General features: G+C 48.1%; 2 protein-coding genes across 2 annotated transcripts; one reads left to right on the forward strand and one right to left on the reverse strand.

Annotated features, from left to right (window-relative positions):
- The first annotated feature begins 897 nt into the window (after window positions 1–897).
- Window positions 898–6,277, forward strand: SLC16A8 (solute carrier family 16 member 8). Its single transcript, XM_026039857.1, has 4 exons — window positions 898–1,154; window positions 1,646–1,789; window positions 2,341–3,204; window positions 5,675–6,277. Exons 1-4 carry the CDS (start codon window positions 926–928, stop codon window positions 6,070–6,072), a joined length of 1,635 nt encoding a protein of 544 aa, XP_025895642.1. The 5' UTR covers window positions 898–925; the 3' UTR covers window positions 6,073–6,277.
- Window positions 6,278–9,327: 3,050 nt separating this feature from the next.
- PICK1 (protein interacting with PRKCA 1) lies at window positions 9,328–18,186 on the reverse strand. The gene is made up of 12 exons (XM_026039858.1): window positions 18,092–18,186; window positions 17,234–17,345; window positions 16,555–16,683; window positions 16,365–16,431; window positions 15,326–15,415; window positions 14,888–14,941; window positions 14,726–14,788; window positions 14,262–14,395; window positions 13,365–13,457; window positions 12,917–12,967; window positions 11,315–11,459; window positions 9,328–11,074 (listed from the first exon to the last, which is right to left on the reverse strand). Exons 1-12 carry the CDS (start codon window positions 18,130–18,132, stop codon window positions 10,824–10,826), a joined length of 1,230 nt encoding a protein of 409 aa, XP_025895643.1. The 5' UTR covers window positions 18,133–18,186; the 3' UTR covers window positions 9,328–10,823.
- Window positions 18,187–19,069: the final 883 nt, after the last annotated feature.

Raw genomic sequence — 19,069 nt, forward strand, 5'->3', positions numbered from 1 at the left:
GACAGTGACAGTTTTGCAAACAGGCATGAAAATAAGTCTGTCTGACTAAGAAGCTGAAGCCAGTGGTACTGCTCAGAGCCGGAAGGGGAATGGCAGAGACCTGGTACCTACTGGAGAAATGAAAAAAAAACCAAACCCAGACCAGCCAATTGGAGCAAAATTCTTGGGCAGCTTAACAGTCCTGAGAGCGACTCACAAGACATCCCCTCTAATTCCCTCCTTCTCCCCCCTCCGCCTTTGTTCTGGCCCCTCTGTGCAGATACAGAGCCCTAATCTCTCTGGCATGCAATAACCACCACCATGGGCTTGCCGTGCTCTCCCCCTTCACCCACTTCCCAAATGTGCTCCCTTGCCGCAGCRGAGGGAGAAGGTTGTGTGTAGGGTCCTCCTAGGGGGAAGCTGATGGACTAACGCAACTCCTCTGCCTGGCTGTGGGAAGTTTTGCAGCTCCTGGTGAGCTCCCAGGAGGAGCAGGCTAGGAGAGGAAAGGCTCCAGGACTGATCTTGGGAAGGAAGAGTTTCACATCCCTGGCTCTGGCCTCATCCAGGCCTGCAGGTGAGGCTGGAGATCACGCGAGTGTTGGTGCTGCTGCCTCCCTCCTGCTCCCGGGGTTTCACTGCATCAGACATAGTCTCACCTGGGACTGGTCTCACCTGGGACTGTGACCCTGCTTGGCTATATCTGGCCAAGGATTATAGAGCTGCGGGCTGCCYTGTGTGCAGGCGAGGAGGAGTGTGGGTGGGAGCAGGATGAAGGTGCAAAGAAAAGACATGGGTCCCTGATGAGACTCTTGCAGCTTGCAGTGGGGCATGGAAAGAAACCTCCTTGCAGTGAAAATTYGTGCTCTGTGCTCTTCTTGCAGTGTCTGTTGCCTCTGTTGCAGTGTCTATTTCTCTTCGTGTCTTTCCCCTCTCAGACTAGAGGATGGGGACAGCTGACCCAGAGGAAGGGCAGCTCCCAGCTCCTGTGAAGCCTCCGGATGGTGGCTGGGGATGGATTGTGCTCCTCGGCTGCTTTGTGATCACTGGCTTCTCCTACGCATTCCCCAAAGCAGTCAGTGTCTACTTCAAGGAGCTCATGAAAGATTTCCATGTGGGCTACAGTGACACTGCCTGGATCTCCTCCATCATGCTGGCCATGCTCTATGGGACAGGTGATGCTTAGATATTGTTTCCGCCTCCCCATCCTGTGTCTTCCCCTACTCARTACAGGCCCCCACCATGTCCTGTGGTCTCCCTGCACACTTTCTGGTCCCAATTATGAGTCAACATGCAGAAGACAATTGTCCCACCACTCCTCTAAAAGTGTGCTGGGTTTTTATGACTTCTCCTGGTCCAAGAGACTTGAGGAATGAAACCCAGCGAATGCATTTCTTTTCCCCTTTGCTGAAGTACCGCCTCCATCACACCAAGCTCATTCTKGTTCTCAGGGAACAGGAGGTTGAAGGCTGGGTAGAGCAGCAGCTTCCATGCCAGGACCTCTCTCCTTTGGCCAAACGCAACGGCTGTCTATCTAATCAGCCAAGCAGTGATCTCTGTCATTAGTGTCTCATCCCCCCAGCATGCCCAACTTGGGCAGGCTGCCCCTTCTCTGTTGTCCTGTCCCCTTCTTGTCTCCTACTCTGTCTCCTCTGCTTTCCCCCAGGACCAGTATGCAGCATCATGGTGAACCAGTTTGGCTGTCGTCCTGTGATGCTCATTGGCGGGCTGCTGGCTTCCTCTGGGATGATCCTGGCGTCTTTTACCACCAATATCATTGAGCTTTATTTGACAGCTGGCGTGCTGACAGGTGAGATCCACAGGGAGGTGTGGGAATGGCTTCACCTGGGGAAAGGCCAACAGCCTGTCCTATTCTCCATGACTTCTCTAGCATCCGATTTCCCCTCACTCATTCCCATTCACACAGTGGTGGCATCTGGTCTTGAAAGTTGCACCTGTGGGAGATGTATTCACTGGATCTAACCAGGCAGAGTCTGGCAGGTGGCTGGAAAAGCCAAAAGAAATACAGATGATGCCCAGTGCAGTGATTACGGCACCTGGGCCGCATCAATTTACAGTGTCAGGGAGGGAGGTAAAGGTAATGTACAGGCCCTGTCTAAACATGGTCACAGCTACTTGACTGAAATACAGTTCAGGTCGGCTATTAGCACCACCTTCTCCAGGGCCAACCCAGCAGGTTTGTCCAACAGATGAAAGAGAAGAGGTTTGGGAAGAACACATGAATCTCACAATGGGACTTCTGGGCTAAAGCAACCTAAGGGGAGGCTTCAGCTTGTTGCAATCCACATGTCTCATGTCCTTGCACTATCTTTCTTTTTCCTGGCTATCCTCCCCAYTTAGGTCTGGGTATGGCACTGAACTTCCAGCCCTCCCTGATCATGTTGGGCACCTACTTTGACAAACGTCGACCTCTTGCCAATGGACTGGCTGCTGCTGGGAGCCCTGTCTTCCTCTCTGCCCTCTCTCCACTGGGTCAAGTGCTACTGGAGAAGTTTGGTTGGCGAGGAGGTTTTCTCATCATGGGGGGTCTACTGCTTAACTGCTGCACCTGTGGGGCAGTCATGAGRCCCCTGGATATGGGCATGAAGCGAAAGATGGACAAAGTCCAGGACAAATACGAAGCCAAGGAGATGCTGCCTATGGGAGGAAAGTCAGAGGAGGGAATCAGCACCACTGATGGAACCAAGAAAGCCAAGAAAGTCAAAAAGAAGCCCAGGAGAGGAAAGAAGCTGCTAGATTTTAGCATCTTTTCCAACCGGGGGTTTGTTATTTACACCATCTCGAAGTTCATCCTGGTCTTGGGTCTCTTTGTGCCTCCTATATTGCTGGTCAACTATGCTAAGGACACGGGAGTACCAGACACAGAGGCTGCGTTCTTGCTTTCCATCATTGGTTTCATAGACATCTTTGCCCGTCCTGCCTGCGGCATGGTGGCAGGGTTGAAGTGGGTCCGCCCGCATGTGGCCTACTTGTTCAGCTTTGCTATGCTCTTCAATGGCCTGACAGACATCTGCAGTGCCAGGGCTAGCAACTACACGGGGCTGGTCATCTTCTGTGTCTTTTTTGGCATCTCTTATGGCATGGTAGGGGCACTACAGTTCGAGGTGCTAATGGCCATTGTCGGCTCCCAGAARTTCTCCAGCGCCATTGGGTTGGTCCTACTTATTGAAGCTGTTGCAGTGCTCATCGGTCCACCCTCCGCAGGTAGGTCATTTGCTAGTCAATACAGGTGGTTAATTTGGCWGCCATTCCATGGAATTGTAGGTGTTAGGCATAGGCACAATGATTGAATAAAGAGACCATTTTGAAATTGCAAATTTCTTCTGGAAAATGAAATCTGAATTGCAAGGTCACAGTCTCATTCCTTGCGCCRATCCATTCTGATTCTGATCGGGGCAGAAGGTGGATAGTGATATTTTTCCCTCAGCTTCACTCGGAGACCTGAGCAATGACATGCATACAGAGCTATCCAGAATGCCATGACTTCCAGACTAGTCCTAACTAGTCACACTTCTCCTGTTCTTTTTTTTTTTTTTTTTTTTTTAATGGGATCCAGGTCTCTGATTTTGCTTGTGAATGTTGTATGACATGCTGCTATGGGTAGGGTCAGGCACATGTTACAGACAAACCCTTAAGGGACTTCAGCAGGACAAGAATGGGCAATTTTTTAAGTTTCTCCTTGAAAAGAGGCCTTTTGACTGATGCTGTGAATAATGACAGTCTTCACCCTAGAGGCTGATGTAGGTTCCTGTTATCTAGCTGATAACAGGATACAGATCTGAAGGATCTGTTGAAACTGAGCCATGCCAGAGGACCACTTCCAAACGAAGCACAGTTCTCTGCATGTGTGATTTGCTAGGAAGGGTCAATGACAGGCTATAAGCAAATCCCTAAGCAGGGATTGATTCATTGCTTCCTGTGCTCCATTCCTTCAGCTACGATGAAAACCTTTGTGTGACTGAGCTGGCCCGCAGCCTACACCACCCTTAGCAACTCCACTCAGCTCTCACATAAAAAGATGTAGCAAGGAGAAGATCCTTTTGATATCAGTAATTCACACCCCATTTTGTAACTTGCAGGGTAGGTAAAAGTCCAGGCCAGAGGTGCCTGGGAGGGTCTAGAAACAGGTRGCTTGGAAGGCAGCTGCAAGGAGAAGGGGATTTAATGCTGCCCTGCTTACATGACCTGGAGCCCACAGCTCTCTGTGAAACGATCAGTAAGAATGTAAAAAGATACCAGGAAGCAGAARAAATGTTTCTCAGATTTTGCGTCCTATGTGGCAGCAGACCAGCTCCTTCCAAGTACAGGACCTGAGAGTAATAGAAACAGAAAGGAAAGGGAAAAAGATGTTGCAAGAAGTGGATGCATTTTACAGGCAGGCCTGCACTTGCATGCACTATTTTTTCACAGAATTTAAGGCCAGCTGGTGCCTTGTATGGGACAGGACATAACAGATGACTCAGTGTCTGGAGATAAATTTATCTGGGTCAGGGCACTTCACAAATGCAGAGGACAGAGGGGATGAAGACTGAGGCAGTGAAGCACCAGACACAGAGCGAGCGTAGGTAGAGGCCACATCCTCATTGCACCAGTGCTTTTTGTGGCACCGAGCACACCAGCCTGGGCAATTTGAGGAGGGATATCCATTAACCCTCCTGCCTCARTTCAGCTGGGTGTTGGTGGTATGTGAGCAAAAACCAGGACATGGCACAATGTCAGCTAAAAGCTGGACAGAAGGGAGGTTGGGAAGGCCAAGTCACGACTCCCACTCCCTAGGCTAGTGCAGGGAGCTTGGGCTTGCTGGCAAGCGCAGCAGCTCGTGCTCTGGGGAGCAACGCTTGCCTGGAGGGAAGGGGTCAGACAATGTTGCTTTGTTCCGTGTAATCCTCCTTCGCTGCTCCCTCTGTATGGGGCTGAGGAAGTTTGGCGTAGGATAAGCCACACACACGCGCGCTTTTGGCTCTCTACATGAACAGGGACACATTGACCCGCTGAGGAATTTGCTGCCTGTCTCTCACTCCTGACCACCCTGGGAGGTGCCCCCGGGCTGTGCTCAGACCTCACTCCCTCGCACAGAAGGCACCAGAGGTCACATGCAAAGTCAGGAGAGCGCGGGCCTAGGCAGAAGCATCTGATCCCCACAGCCCCAGCCCAGCTCAGCCATGAGCCACGCTGCCTGCACCATGGCAGTCGCTCTGGGGACCTTCATGCCTTTGCCGGCCTCAGCGCCTTCAGGCCCAGTCCATTCCTGATGATTTCTGTGCCGAAGGGCTGCTGTGTCTCCTGCRCTGAATGCTTTCTTTGTGTGGTATATTAAGAAATAGCAATGCCTTTTTCTAAGACTGGAAAAAAACAAGACCTTGGAGACTAGTCTCAGTTTGGCAAAGTGATGGCCTACTGTAGTGCAAGACTAGGGCATCAGTTGGTTACAAGTATTTAAACCTGCCAGAGCAAAGGCAAAACACCAAACCTGTGACCTTACAGTACTTTCCTTAGTGGCAAAGAGTAACTTTAAATCATCCAGGTCATTGTCTAGGCTGATTTTAATTATTCTGGCTATCCATCCTCCCCTTGAGAAATGGCTCCTTAGCCAGACAGAAGTGCTGGAGCAGCGCTGGGAGTCCATGCAGGGGTGCTCWGGCTAAAACTGGCTTGTTTCTTGTCCACCCTTCAGGCCGTTTGGTTGATGCTCTCAAGAACTATGAGGTGATCTTCTACTTGGCGGGCTCCGAGGTGGCTCTCTCCGCCCTCTTTCTGGCCATGGCCACTTACTGCTGCCTCAACCGGCAGAAGAAGAAGGCACCTCCCCCGGAGAAGTCTCCCTCAGCTGGCGGCGGGAGCGACACGGAGGAAGCTGAGTCTGATGTGCAGGAGCCTGAGGAGCACAGCAGCAACAACCACCAGTTGGCCCACAGCACTGGCGACRCCATGGCGGTGGCCGTCGAGGAGGCCAACCACGTGGCCGCGGAAGAGCAGAGCGGGGAGGGAGGCGGGTGTGCCGAGGGGGACGGGGAGGTGTTGGCACGAGCCAGCTGCAACACTGACCAGACGGTAGAGCGGGACAGCTTTTAGCCAGGACGGAGGAATCGAGACAATGCGAATGGATGTAACTGGCTTGGTGGGCATGTAAATCGGCATGGGTGGCTAGGTGGGCCATGGGGTGGAGGAGGGTGAGGCAGAAGTGGGTGTAAGAAGAAGGAGAGAGTCTTATAGCACTTCCGTATGTACATATGTCCACGTACCTACTCAGTGATATGTCTACTGACCCCCCCACCCAAACAAACGAAAAAAAAAACCCACTTTCTATCCTGCCATTGAACYGGCTCTGGAAAGAGTATTTTGAAGAGGCTGCACGGGACTTCTCTCTTTCTGCATTCTCACAATACAAAGCACAAACAAGAAGAGCCTCTCTGTAATCTCATGGTCTTTGGTCTGGTGGCATCTAACCCACTTACAGTGTCAGGACAGAGAGAGGCCCRGCCTACCAGCTCTCAGAAAGACTGAGGGCAACTGCCATGTGGCAGGCCTCTGGGAATGCAAACTGGGAGCTAACACACGAGAGACCAGGCCAGGGCTAGCTGGAAGGTGTTTGAGGATATGTTGTAATTCAGAGCCATCATATGAGTTGCCTCCAGCTGCAGGCAGCATCAGCACAGATCCCACTGCCCCCTGCAATTCTGCCCTTGAGCACGGCTCAACCAGTGGGAGCCCTGGTGCCTGCCACCTCCATCTGGAGCAGCTTTTGTGGGTGGTGAAGCTGGAGCAGCGGCATATGATGCTGCTTTTCCAAGAAGGCAGACGCTGGGTCAAAGGTTTCTCTTTAAGGGTGTGAAAGGAAGACGATATCTAAGAAAAGCTAATGCCATTAAGCAAGCAGCATGACGTGGAGCCTTTCCAACAGGAATAGCTGCAAGCCACTTCTCTTAGGSTAAGTTTGCCTTACATCAGCTTAAGCTAGGCTAATATGAGCTGTGGAAATGTATGAAGGGAACAACTTAGCCCATATGCAGGTGGTATCTTCAGTTCAGGTAGAGACACACACACTGTGTCCCAAGTGATTATCCACTCAGCAGGAATGGTACAAGGAAAGACTGTGAGTGTGTGCGTGTGTGTGTGTGTTTTCCTTTTTAAATAGAAAACATACTTACATAATAGTCAACAGTAAGGCCAAAGCTGTAACGTGTGAGTGCAGCAAATGAGGGTGTCTATGCACGTGGTAGGCCAGGCATGACCTCCTCCCCCAGGCTGCAGKGGTGGCTTTCTGGATTCAGAGAGGACAACCTTCCCTGGCATGCTTAAACCACTCTTAATCTGCTTTAGCATTAGATCTTTTATAAACACCCCAGCCAAAGCTCTTTCTTCCGCTTCCCTGAACCGCTTCACCTCAAAGGCCCTGGGAGAACCTATCGAGAGATCAGAAACTCAACAGACAATACAATGAAGGCAGCTCATGAAACCACCAAACAAGCGGTTCCATTCCATACCGGCTGGATTATCAGGTAATGGATGAAATTTGCAGGCCCTGTAAAGTTATTTTAACTCCCCTGGSGGTGCAGGATCATAAGAGAAAGAGCTTCAGTCCAGATGCTCACGAACAGCAGCAAATGATGAGCAAAATAAAGCTGATGTAAGAAAGTTTTAGAAGACACAGGAGCTGTCAAGGAGGAAGTAAAGCTCATGGGGCTGTGCCTGGTCCCATCATGGCTATCAACACCCTTCTTAGCTCTAATTATGAGATTATGAGCCTGTCACATCAGTGACTTTGAACTCCGTTTAAATTCCTATTCAAAGCCATTTAAAAGAAACCTTCCAGAGCAAACTAGGCATCACAGCAACCCCCAGATATGAAGCTCTGGGAGAATGAGAAGCACCAGGAATGGTCATGGAGCCCTGTAGTCCTTAAATCACCTCATGGCTGGTGTGATTCTCCTCCCGCTCTGTGCAAAAAGGTAAGATCACTATTCCTGTTTCCTTCAACCAAGCAGGAGTGCAGCTGCTTTCCAAGTGAAGGGAACACTGCTGTCCTCCCAAGCCAGCTTTTCCTTGGTTACCAAGCCCTCTTCAGGAAGCAGCCTACAGTTTCCCAGAGGTCYAAGGCCCACACAGGTTGAACACAACCAAGCTTGTTAGTGACAAGCAGGTAACTAGAAAAACAGCCCTTGTTTTTCCTTGCCACCACACACACACAACATTTTCAACTAAACCTCCCGTTCCTTTATCTTATCTCAGAAAAAATACATAAAAGCTATTACAAAAGCTCACTACAGATAATGTGCTGGAAGAGGTATCAGTCCTCTTTTTCTCGTCTTTGCTCAGGATGGTTGGGATGAAGGGTACCACTTCAGGAAGAGTTTTACTGGCAAAACCAGACCATGTCCTGCAGCCGCAGGATGCAGGGTCCGCCCAGGCCCTACCTCCCATCGGTCAGATGTTTCCAAACCTTATAGCACCTGCCTCTGTTTGGGGTCTTTGACAAAGAGGGATGATTGCATGATTATCTGTGAGCAAGGAGGAAGCCTGCAGGGTGATGTTATGGCAGAAACTAGGGCCATTCTCCTGCACTACAACTCCTGGTAGGGTGCTAAGGCTGTTGGTTGTCAACTTCTGCCAGCCAAGATGGAAAACAGAAAGTTCACATTCCCTTGTCTTCCACATTGCTTTGGTGGCTTTCAGGCAGGTTCCACTAAGRTATTTTCTCTGTTCCTCTCCACTCCTCTGTATTTTGGCAGAACAAACAGCTCTGAAAGCGGATTAGAGACTTAAATATCAGCTCAAGCTTGTGATGCAACAGCTGAGCTCTCTGCAGAAGCTGGTCCTGCAGCCGTGTAAGGAAGCCACAGGACAGGGCTGAGGTGACTGCATGGCTTTCAAGACTGGTGTTCTAGTGGGAGACTAAGCTGCAGCACAGCAGAGAAACTGGTAGTTGTGGCCTTGCTACAGCATTTATAATCCTGAACCTGTGGAAACCTGTGAGAGACAGTGACCTCCATGTTGTGTAGAGAGAAATCATGACTACAATCATGAAAAAAATGACCCTCTTCTGCCAATTATATTTTAATCTTAAAACCAATGGATGAAGAGCCATCAACTCACTAAAGAAAACTCCAGAGGAACAAGAAACAAAATGTCACATATTTTCTTTATTAGAGACAACACTCAGTACATTAAAGTCTATTTAAAGTCTTCCAGAGCAGCTAGACCATGGACGACTTCCTTCGAGGCACCCACAGAGGTGGCAAGGCTCCAGAAACAAATCAAAAACAAAACAAACATCTCACTCATAAATTAATGCCCTTAAATAGCTTCTCTCATTACCACTAGAATGTAATGACAGAGAAGTCAAAACCCTTCCCTCAAAGAAGCACCACTTGACACCACTGCTGACAGTTGTGTTGCCTGCTAAAAGAGAAAGATGCCATCTGGATCTGGGATCAGCCCACAGAGATGCAGGGAGCAGATAAAAGAAGGAGGAAAGACAAAACCTCACCTACTTTCTTTTTCCTTTCCCTCTTTCCTTTGTGCTGGGCAATGGGACATTAGTTACTGGTTCTGGTCTGGCCCAAAGGCAACACGAAGTATTTGTGCAGAGTAGCATGCTCAACACCKCGAATCCAGAATCTCTAAGTGCCCACAGGCAACATTTTCTCTCTCCACAAGGCTTCTGACTCTCCTCTCTAGTTTAAGGCTAAAATATCTCCTCTGTGGTTCTAAGGCTGTCCTTCTTGGCACTTGCCTCAGGAGCAGAGCGTGCAAGACTGACTGCAGCACATCTTGCTACTGTTCTCTGCTAGCAGCCGTGAGAGGGGAGAATAATGGAAAGGAAGCACACACTGCTTTGCTGTGCAGATCTGAGGCAAATGGATTTCTGAAAAAAATGCATCTGCCCAAGTGTCTCAGCTGACTGGGAGGGCTCCTTCCTGGGCCACTTCCCTGCTTTCCATATGGGAGGGCATAGCCACAACTCAGAGGACTCTAGCTCTGGGGGGGAAACTAGGCAGTGTGCAGACAATGCAGCAATGCAGCTCAGGGACTCTGAAGAAGATGGTAGGCAGGAAAAGAGCTGGACAGGGAAGGACTTTTACATCCTTGCAGTAGGACTGCAGCAGCCAGGTAGCCACTTCCACTGACCTCTACTTTGACAAGTTCCCCCAGGACCTCGGAGGAAGAAGATTTCATCACATGTGCTCAACCACTAGTTCTAACCATCAGTTTGGACTTGCTCCTCTTTCTTATAGACAGAGAGAGCTGGGAGCAGTGAGAGTGTCATCCTACAAGAGCCTGCCCTGGATCTCATGAGGACAGATGGACACGACTGAGGAAAATGAGTATAGGCCAGAGTGGGAATGTCCAGAGCAGTCAGCAACGCAGTGAAGGAAAGGATGCTGGTGCTGACACTTTCCTACAGTCTAAGGGGAAGACAGGAGGGGGCTGTCCTTGCCATTTGTAGCCACCTCTCTTTTTTTTTTTTTTAAATTGGCTTCCACTTGCTGAAGGAGAGTGGTGCATCTCACACACTCAGCAGTGTCCTGTCTGCACGTGGAGTCACATGGCAATGGGGCAGGAGATTGTCCTCCCCACACCTCAGCATCCGAGTTGGGCAACAGAAGTCTGTGGTGGGAAAAAAGGAAACATCCAGGCAAACAAGCAAGGGACGAGGAGGGAAAGCAAAGGCTGGTCCCAGTCCAACCAGCTACCCCCACCCAAAGCAGCGGAGGAATCCCAGGCTGGACATACACAGAAAGTCACGGAGGATGAATTGCCATGTGAAATACATGTTTTTTATATCAGTCTGCAAGTTTTCTCCTGTAGTCATGCTGGCACATTCAGGCATCATCAATCAGCTTTTCACCATTTGTGTCCTCTTTCCTGCTACTGTCTTCTTCACTGCCTCCTCCTCCTTCTTCCTCTTCTGCCCCATCTGTGTACACGTCCTTCTGCCCATAGTTGAGGGTAGTGCGGGCAAGGTCCACCTCAATGGGAAAGACATCCGCGTCTCGGAGCACAACRTAGCAGTCGTCGTAGTACTTGGACATGGTGGAAACAAAACGCTGGAGCTGAAACACGATGTCCTGCACTGTATTGGAGACATATTGGGAACAAATTAGGTGAAGATCCCATTCCCAAGCAGTGTGAAGGCTGTGACCAAACCTCCCTCGCCAGCATTAGTTATAGACTCCTATGTACCAGTCCCACTTGGCTCCCAAGGGTAGAAGGGCTCTTCAGCCAAAAGTTCTTAGATGAGATGAATGAGTATGAGGACAGAAGTCCTGCCAGCCTGACCCCTTCGTGTGCTGGACACAGCAGTGGTACTCACCGTGTTTCTGGTCCAGGAGTTCAATTTTCTCTAGCACGTCCTTCCTCATCTTGGCAAAGCGCGTGCGGGCTTCCTGGCGGCACCGCAGCACAAGGCGGTATTCGTAATTGCCAGTGCTCACCCTGTAGAGGGGTTCGCCCAAGGCCTGTCAAAACACAGTGCCGTCTTGGAGACTCGAAGCAGACAGTGCTAAAGGGCTTTTGCAAACTGTTTCCCTAACACTGTGAACTCACGAGCACCTTGTGTTATTATAACCCTCCTAGGTCCCCCAAAATTGGGCTCAGGAGCTAGGATATACTGGAAATGCTGTAGCATCCCATCAAACTGGCAGTGTGGCCATTCTGAATGGCAACACATTCCAGCAAGGGTAAAGAAAGATGCCACTATAAAATGAAGACACCAGACATCGTTCAAGCCAGGATGAAAGACTGATATGGTCTCTTAGTTGAGCTATTAATACAGGCATCAGAGCAAACAAGCTCAAGACGTGAGGGATTTATGGAYTTATATCAATCAGAGGAAATACTCTGCCTTTCCCTGCAGGCTTCATCTTATACTGAATGCCCCACGTAGTGCAAGTTTACATAGTAAATGTTGTGGTACCTACAATCATCCAGACCCAATGGTAGAAATCTATATAGATGTAACTTTGGATTGCCCCACAAACTGTTTTCAAAGAGGTTAGATCTATTGGAAGAACATAGCATCCTTCTCTTGCACCTACAAACACAACATACACAAAAGTCCATGCTATGATTATGTCTTGGTAATGCAAATTGCATGTGCCAAAACCCAGAGCTCTGACTTGGTTAGGCATGACTGTGATGCCTTCCTTCCCCTTTAGCAYTGAGAGATTTAGAGTTGTCTTAGGGAAGTTTTATTCTTTCCTAGAACTGGTTACTGGAATATCAAAATGCAAATCTCTACTCTGAGATCACCACCCAGGATAAAACAGTTACTGCTTCTATGCAGGAAAACTGAGCATAACCGTTAGTTACCTTAAACAGAGCTCTTAGGGATTAAAGGTATAAAACTCTTCAGAGAGTCAAATAACTAAGCGTTACTAGAGAAGGACATCACTTTTTTTCTTCTTTTAATCTTCTGAGGTTAAATAACTTACTTCCAGAACTAAGTTACTGTTAGCAGAAATCCTCTAATCAATTTTCTTTAGCTACAAACGCAGYTTTGACATTTGCCTTACTGCAGAGACGCTAAACTTCCATTCTCAGAAGCAAGCCCAGAATTAATGATAAGCTGTACATTACACAGAGGGAATCTGTGAAGATAACACCTTAATCCTCCTTACACCAGCTAATATTACCTAAACACTGAGACATGCAGCCAGTGAGCAAGCAGTCTACAGGGGAAGTGACTGGTCGCTCCTCTATTCCGCAGCACCAATGATTCATGACAGTTATCTCTATGTTGTGTTATGGACCTCCAGGTTCTAATATGTTAAGAATAAATGTGCATTATTCTTATGATGCATTCACTATTTTGACTGCCCATAGGCACCAAAGTGCTTTTGCAACTGCAGGGCAGTTTGCAGAGAGCTGCAGCAAGCCAGCCTGCAGTTCTCACTGCCACAGCAYCGGTACTCACAATGGAGCTGTATTCCTCATCGTCCATCTCCTTGACTTTCAGGCAGTAAGACTTGTCAGGATTAAAAGAAAGAAGAAATATTAAGGATAAGCTAAACAAAGGCTATCCAAAACTACATAAAATAGGGAGTCTGAGGCTATTTAGAGGAGTTCAAGAGGGCAAGTTATATGGGAACTGTCTGCAATTAAAGAAATTGAATCAGATAGGAAAAGTCATCTGTGTTATGGGAAACAGTCTCTTACTAGTGACCACTGTTAGKGCAAATAGATGTATTTAAATCTGGGTAATCCGGCAACAGATAAAGAACTGGAAAAAAAATGTATTCTTGAATGGATTGTGGAAGGAAGGACATGTGATTCATTTAGACTATGCAAGATCATCAGGGTATGATTCCATACAACTTAATTCCAACCAGCACAACRAACAAAAAGCACACAGAGTAACTCACCAAATATTCAAACTTGACATCCAGGTACTTTTTGATAGTCAGTCTCGTGTCAGGAATGGCTTTATTCAGGTAGGTGTTCAAATCAGTCAGCATCTGCAAGGGAAATATTCCATTTCTGACTTTTAGGTCAAAAAGCACGAGTCCAATTTATTAAATCCAACCTTCTAACCAGCACAGGTCATGAGACTGCCTCGAGTTGACTCTTTTCTGAGCTAGAGCATATTTGAAAGGAAATGTTACATCTGCAGTCAGAATTGCCATGGTTAGAGTATGCATTACAGTGACTAGCAAGCGGTTCGTCTAGCGTTGGAAATACACACCTCGCTTCTAGTCTGAATGTCTTCTCTCAACTCATCTGGTTTCATTTCCAGATAGTGCTAGAAAGTGTTCTCCCTAGATTCAAAGGTGCAATATCCAATATTATTCATCCAACACGGCACTTAGCATGCTGCTCAAATCAACATTTAACATTCCCTTTGCTAAACCAAATAGACAATTGAGTAAGAGACTCTTACTCAAACATATTCATTAAAATCCTTTAATCTTCAACCGTTTATGGAAACTCTTCCAAATTATTGATATCTTTTAAAAATGGGTACCAATGTCAGGGAAAAGACTAAGGGCTATGTTGATCAAACTACCCTCTCAGCGTCCAAAGAAAAGGATAGGAATAAAATTAATGTGCAACAGCCAGAAGGACAAATCTCTACGTCAGGCTCAAAYAACACAGCAGACCAAGATACTTTCTACTTAAACTCTAAGGTTCTTTATGAAGAACCAGAAGAAAAGCAAAGATAGTTTTTTCTCCAGTGAGTTTTAAGACTACACCTTCAAAGTCCATTTTCTTTAGATCCCCTTATTTTCCAGACCCCCTTCTCCTAGGTTCAAAGTCTTTACCGGTTTAATTGTTTTCAGAAGGCGAATCCCAAACTTCTCAATGTTGCGATGGGCATCAGCAAATTTCACAAAGGCTTCGCTAGCAGCTGGTTGTGGCTCCCGTACACCAATGACAGAGAAAACATCTCCAAATGCTGGAGGAGGGCAATAAATACAAACAGACGGAAGAAGGGTTTGGCCCTGGAGAAGAAGCTTGCTTCCAACATTAAAACTCCTTCCGATAACCTTGCACTTGGCCAGGGGGATGCTGATACATATTCCCTAAAGACAAGAGCTTGGCAGGGCTTTTCTTCAATATCACATATGAAAGACAGTGGGCACTAATGCCAGGAAGGCAGTCTTTCCCAGCTTAGTCCTGCAATATTTACTTCTGTTCTGCTGAGGAAATCACACATCTAAGTAGTGACTAAAACTCCTGAAACTGGAGGTCAAAGATTTCTGCTCCCTTTGCTCAGACTCTTTACCTCTATGTGTCTGGGACAGTTCAAAGAAAGCTCTAAGAAGACTCTTGGTGTGTTCTGTCAAGCCTGTGGTGGAAGTCAGAAAGAAAAAATCCAAGTCATTTCACTGAACCGYAACAGATGCATCCTGCCCTTCTGTTTGATATCTAGAAGAAGACAGTTTACCTTTGTATAACTCTGCAGTCCTTTCCAGCTCTTCCAATCTCTTTACCAATCCATCTGAAAGGAAAGAGATTTAAAATATTCAAATCTAGACCTGAATGCCTAGGAAAACCCAGATTTCATACATTTGGTTCAKTTTTTTCCTCCCCTCCAACATGGGAAGTGAATAAATAACTGCAAAGTTGTTTCATAGTGTAGGGCCATCAGCTACTAACACTTGCTAAGTGAGGCCCTGAGTCCCTCCTTGAAATTATCTTGACCTTGGCTAACATTCAAATGGCCCCAAAGACATGATATATCCCTCACGAAAAGGCGATTTCAACAGATAAATATGGCAAAAAAGAAGAATCCTAAAAGAATTATGCGGAATATGTAAGAAACTGTAAAAAAGTAGAGGACAGTAGGGGTTCCCTAAAAAATGTCTCTCTGCTCACTACTTACCATTGCAAAGTATGGCTCGGCTTAATCCCAGGGCATCTGCTGTCCCTGAGCTCATGTTCTCTACCAGTCGGTGCTTTACCTTCTTCAAGACTAAAAATCAAAAGAGAGATCCAGGATCAGGGTTATTTCTATGGCTTATGTTCTACAATGAACTTATTTTACCAGCTTCTTAGGCATCAAATGGGCTGGTTAGCTTCAGCTTAAATCAATACTGAGGTAGTGAGCAGGAAAAGATAGGCACCACAGAAACTAGACCTTAGGCATAGCTCTGCATGGAACGTTTTCTATTCTGCCTGTTCTGCTTTCACATCCTTCATGCTTCTGTCAGCATGACCTTGCCACTTTCTCTCCAACAGTATCCCACTAAATCTCTTCATCATAAGCTATCTGTTGTGATACCTGGAACTAAATTGTGCTTATGAGACATCCTGTACTGCTTCATCTCGAGTCAGGAGACCAGGCTGAATGCAAGACAAATAGGACTGAAAAAGCACAGGTATGCCTTTCCTTTATATTATTTTATTGTTCAGCATTAAACCCTTTTGTCACACTTAAGAATTTATTTCTGTCCTTGGTGGTCATACTCTACGTATCACTAAAGACAAATTTGTCCTTCTGGATTCAGATGACTCAACCATATGCATTTAGAGGTGTATTTCCAGGGSTGCCAAGTGCCTGCAGCTCCCAGGAATGTCAGCTGAAGTCACAGATATYTAGCGCCTCTGGAAAATCATCCACATTCTCAATGCACTTTTGTTTCCCCAGAAATCCACCCCAGGCCTCAGCAATTCCCTGAACCCCTTTCAGTTCATCAGCACCTTCTCACTGAAAAGGAATGAAAGTGAAAAGAATAGACAGATCTTTTGTGAAGGTGAGGAAGGCAGATCGTATGAAGCAGAGAGCTGCACAAGCTTAGTTCAAAGCACACCCTTTATTTTAAAAATAAACTCTCCCCTCTGGCCAATAAAATCAACGGTTGTCCAAAACACAACCTTTTCACTTCAAGCCTCTAAGGAGAAAGATAACCAACAAGTCTTACCAATATCCAAGGACTTGCCCTGCTTTGGGTCAGCCTGAAGCTTGTTGTAATGAATYGTCACTTCTCCCTGTTGGAAGAGCAAATCCAAAATTCTTGTACTGGAAGCAAGCAGCAACAGCCTCCCTTCCTGAAGGGCAACAATCTGTAAACCATGACAGAGCAGCTCCACTGGCCCCCTCCTACCTCTCACCTTTACCATCTGTATCATCTTGGCCACCTCCACCTTGGTCTTCCCTTTGACAGACTTCCCATTCACTCCCGTGATCTCATCACCAGCTGCTACTGTTCCATCTAGGGCTGCTGGAGTGTTATCAAATACCTAGCAGAGAGGGGAAAGAGCACAGGTAGTCTGGAATGAGGAGGAAAAGTGAATAGAAGGCTGAAGGAAGAAACAGGAGGAGATCAGAAGAGACACTTATATTCTTCCTATTTAATTCAGTTGTATTTATTTGTATTTTGTTCATGGTGAAGCCTTGTCCCGCCCCCCCCACCTCTAACTCAGAGGTGGGCTGCTCATCTCTCAGGAGCTTGCAGTCCCCACGACAGGCCCCTCAAGAGGCTGCCTCACTATTCCTCTGAATTCTGACAGAGGAGAAGGATAATTTCACAAGTCCTAATTTATTTTTCCATGCCTGTTAGCTAGTAGGGCAGCAGCTCTGTGCCATGTGCTCTAGGTGTCCCTGCTTGAGCAGGGGGTTGGACTAGATGATCTCTAGAGGTCCCTTCCARCCTCAACCAGTCTATGATCTGTGAGAAGTGAGATAGTTCACACTTTGACAGAAAGAAAAATCACAGGACTCTGCACATGATCCATCTCTCAGGCCAACACCTCTACCARGATGGTTTATTACTCTTCCCCGAGCACCCACCTGGACAATATAGAGACAGGGGCAGTACTGTGCTCCCCCCCCAATGCTGATCCCGATCAGATTCTGGGAGTCCTTCCTCAAGGTTACTGTCCCAGGAACAGTGGGTATCCCACTAGAATGAGAGAGAGAGAGAGTGAATTGCTGTCACTGCAGGCACAGCTATATTTGTATGAAATAATCAAGGTATCTAAGTCAAAACAGATTGAAAACATGGTGGTTGTTGTCCACTTGAATGACTCACTTTATTTCTGCCGTACTGCTATCAGTACAGACCAGCAGAAAAATCTCTGAACGCTGTCTTTATTGCCATTACGTGTGAGAGGGGGAGACACCTTCACCCACTACTAGGGAGGGATGAAATGCTCGCCTCTTTTAGGGAGCACTTACCTGGTCTTTGTGCTAAAGAGAGCAGAAAACGCTCGCAAATGAAATGTTAGACAACTGCTCCCCAGCAAATTCTCTGCTAACCTCATAAAACCTTTTACTTGTTAAGAATAACCTAGCGTTATTCTCCTTACAGATATAAGGATTCCCAAGCTTTTCTCCACTTCTTCCTGCTTCCTATTTCCATTTCTCCAATGGAGTCATTTCTTCTCTAACTAAGGTCACTCTCTGAAGATCTCTCAGTGCTGTTTTTGTGAGCAGAAACTCACAGCAGTCACTGCAGAGCAACAGCGAGCACCCTGCACCGCTCCCCACCACAGCAATCCCTCATCCCCAGGCTCCAGAGCAAGGAATCAGCCCCACAGCCYGACTCGATAGCACACACTGGCAGGAACTGTCACTAAAAGGTCCTTCTATCTGCTCCCATTAGGAGTAAATAAATCAATAAACGTGGAAGACAAGTGAAATACTCACAGTTTATCTTCTTCAATGTCATAGTCCAGGTCTGCAAACATCGTTTCAGCGGGAGGGAATCTGTTGGTGGGGAACTCWGCTTATTCCAAACTGCCTGAAGTGRAAGAATAAAAGCCAACAAACCCGTGATCTCAACAGGTAAGTGCAGAGAGCCAAGCCGTGACCATTATTAAACTTTTTCTGTCTTATTTTTTTTAATTCCAGATGATGCTCTATGTCTCCTTCTTAYAGTGAAACGGAAGAGTATTTCAAAAGTCTCATTCTCTGCATCRAGCGGACACAGGAGAAAATACTTGAGTCCAAACGCTGCATTTTTGAGAACCCATAAACATATAGGCTTTATTCTATTTATCTATTTTTTCCTTCTCCGCTACAGAGAACAGAACCGGCTCCTTTCTGGAAACTGCCCCTTTCCCCRCCCGACCTGCCAGCCTCCCAACTTCCAAAGAGCCCCTGGATTGATCCCGTAGCGCCGCTGGAGGTCTCGGTTTCGTCCCCGAGGCCCCGGCAGGCCGGTACCTCCTCGCCGCGCTCTGCGCGGCTCCCGCGGCGGCCCCGCGCGCCGGGCCCCACGCGCGCGTGTTCACCCGCCGCGCCCCAGCGGGGCTGCCCCCTTCCCTGCTCCTCACCGGGCGGGCGCTCGCGCTCCCGTGGGGCCGCATCAAAGCGGAGGCAGCTGCCGCCCCTTCCCGCCCGCTGGCGGCCATGCCCCGTCACCCGTCACCCGTTACCGGGCCCCTACGTGCGGGTGCGGGAGGGGGGACAGGGCCGCGTTGCCGGGGCAACCCGGGGGGGGGGAGGCGGTTGTCCCGTGTCTCACCGGAAGTGCCCGTCCGCGCGCGGCCCCCGCCGCCGCCACCTGCCGCCCGGCGCTGCCCGACACGTCACTGCTGGGGCCAGCCCGGAAGCGCCCGGAGCTCCGCCCACTGCTCCCGCCCCGCCCCGCCTGGCGGCGCGCGTTGCCATGGGGACGGCGGC

This window comes from Nothoprocta perdicaria, unplaced genomic scaffold (genome assembly GCF_003342845.1).
Source record: "Nothoprocta perdicaria isolate Ctin4 unplaced genomic scaffold, notPer1 scaffold_244, whole genome shotgun sequence".
Classification (NCBI taxonomy): Eukaryota; Metazoa; Chordata; class Aves; order Tinamiformes; family Tinamidae; genus Nothoprocta; species Nothoprocta perdicaria.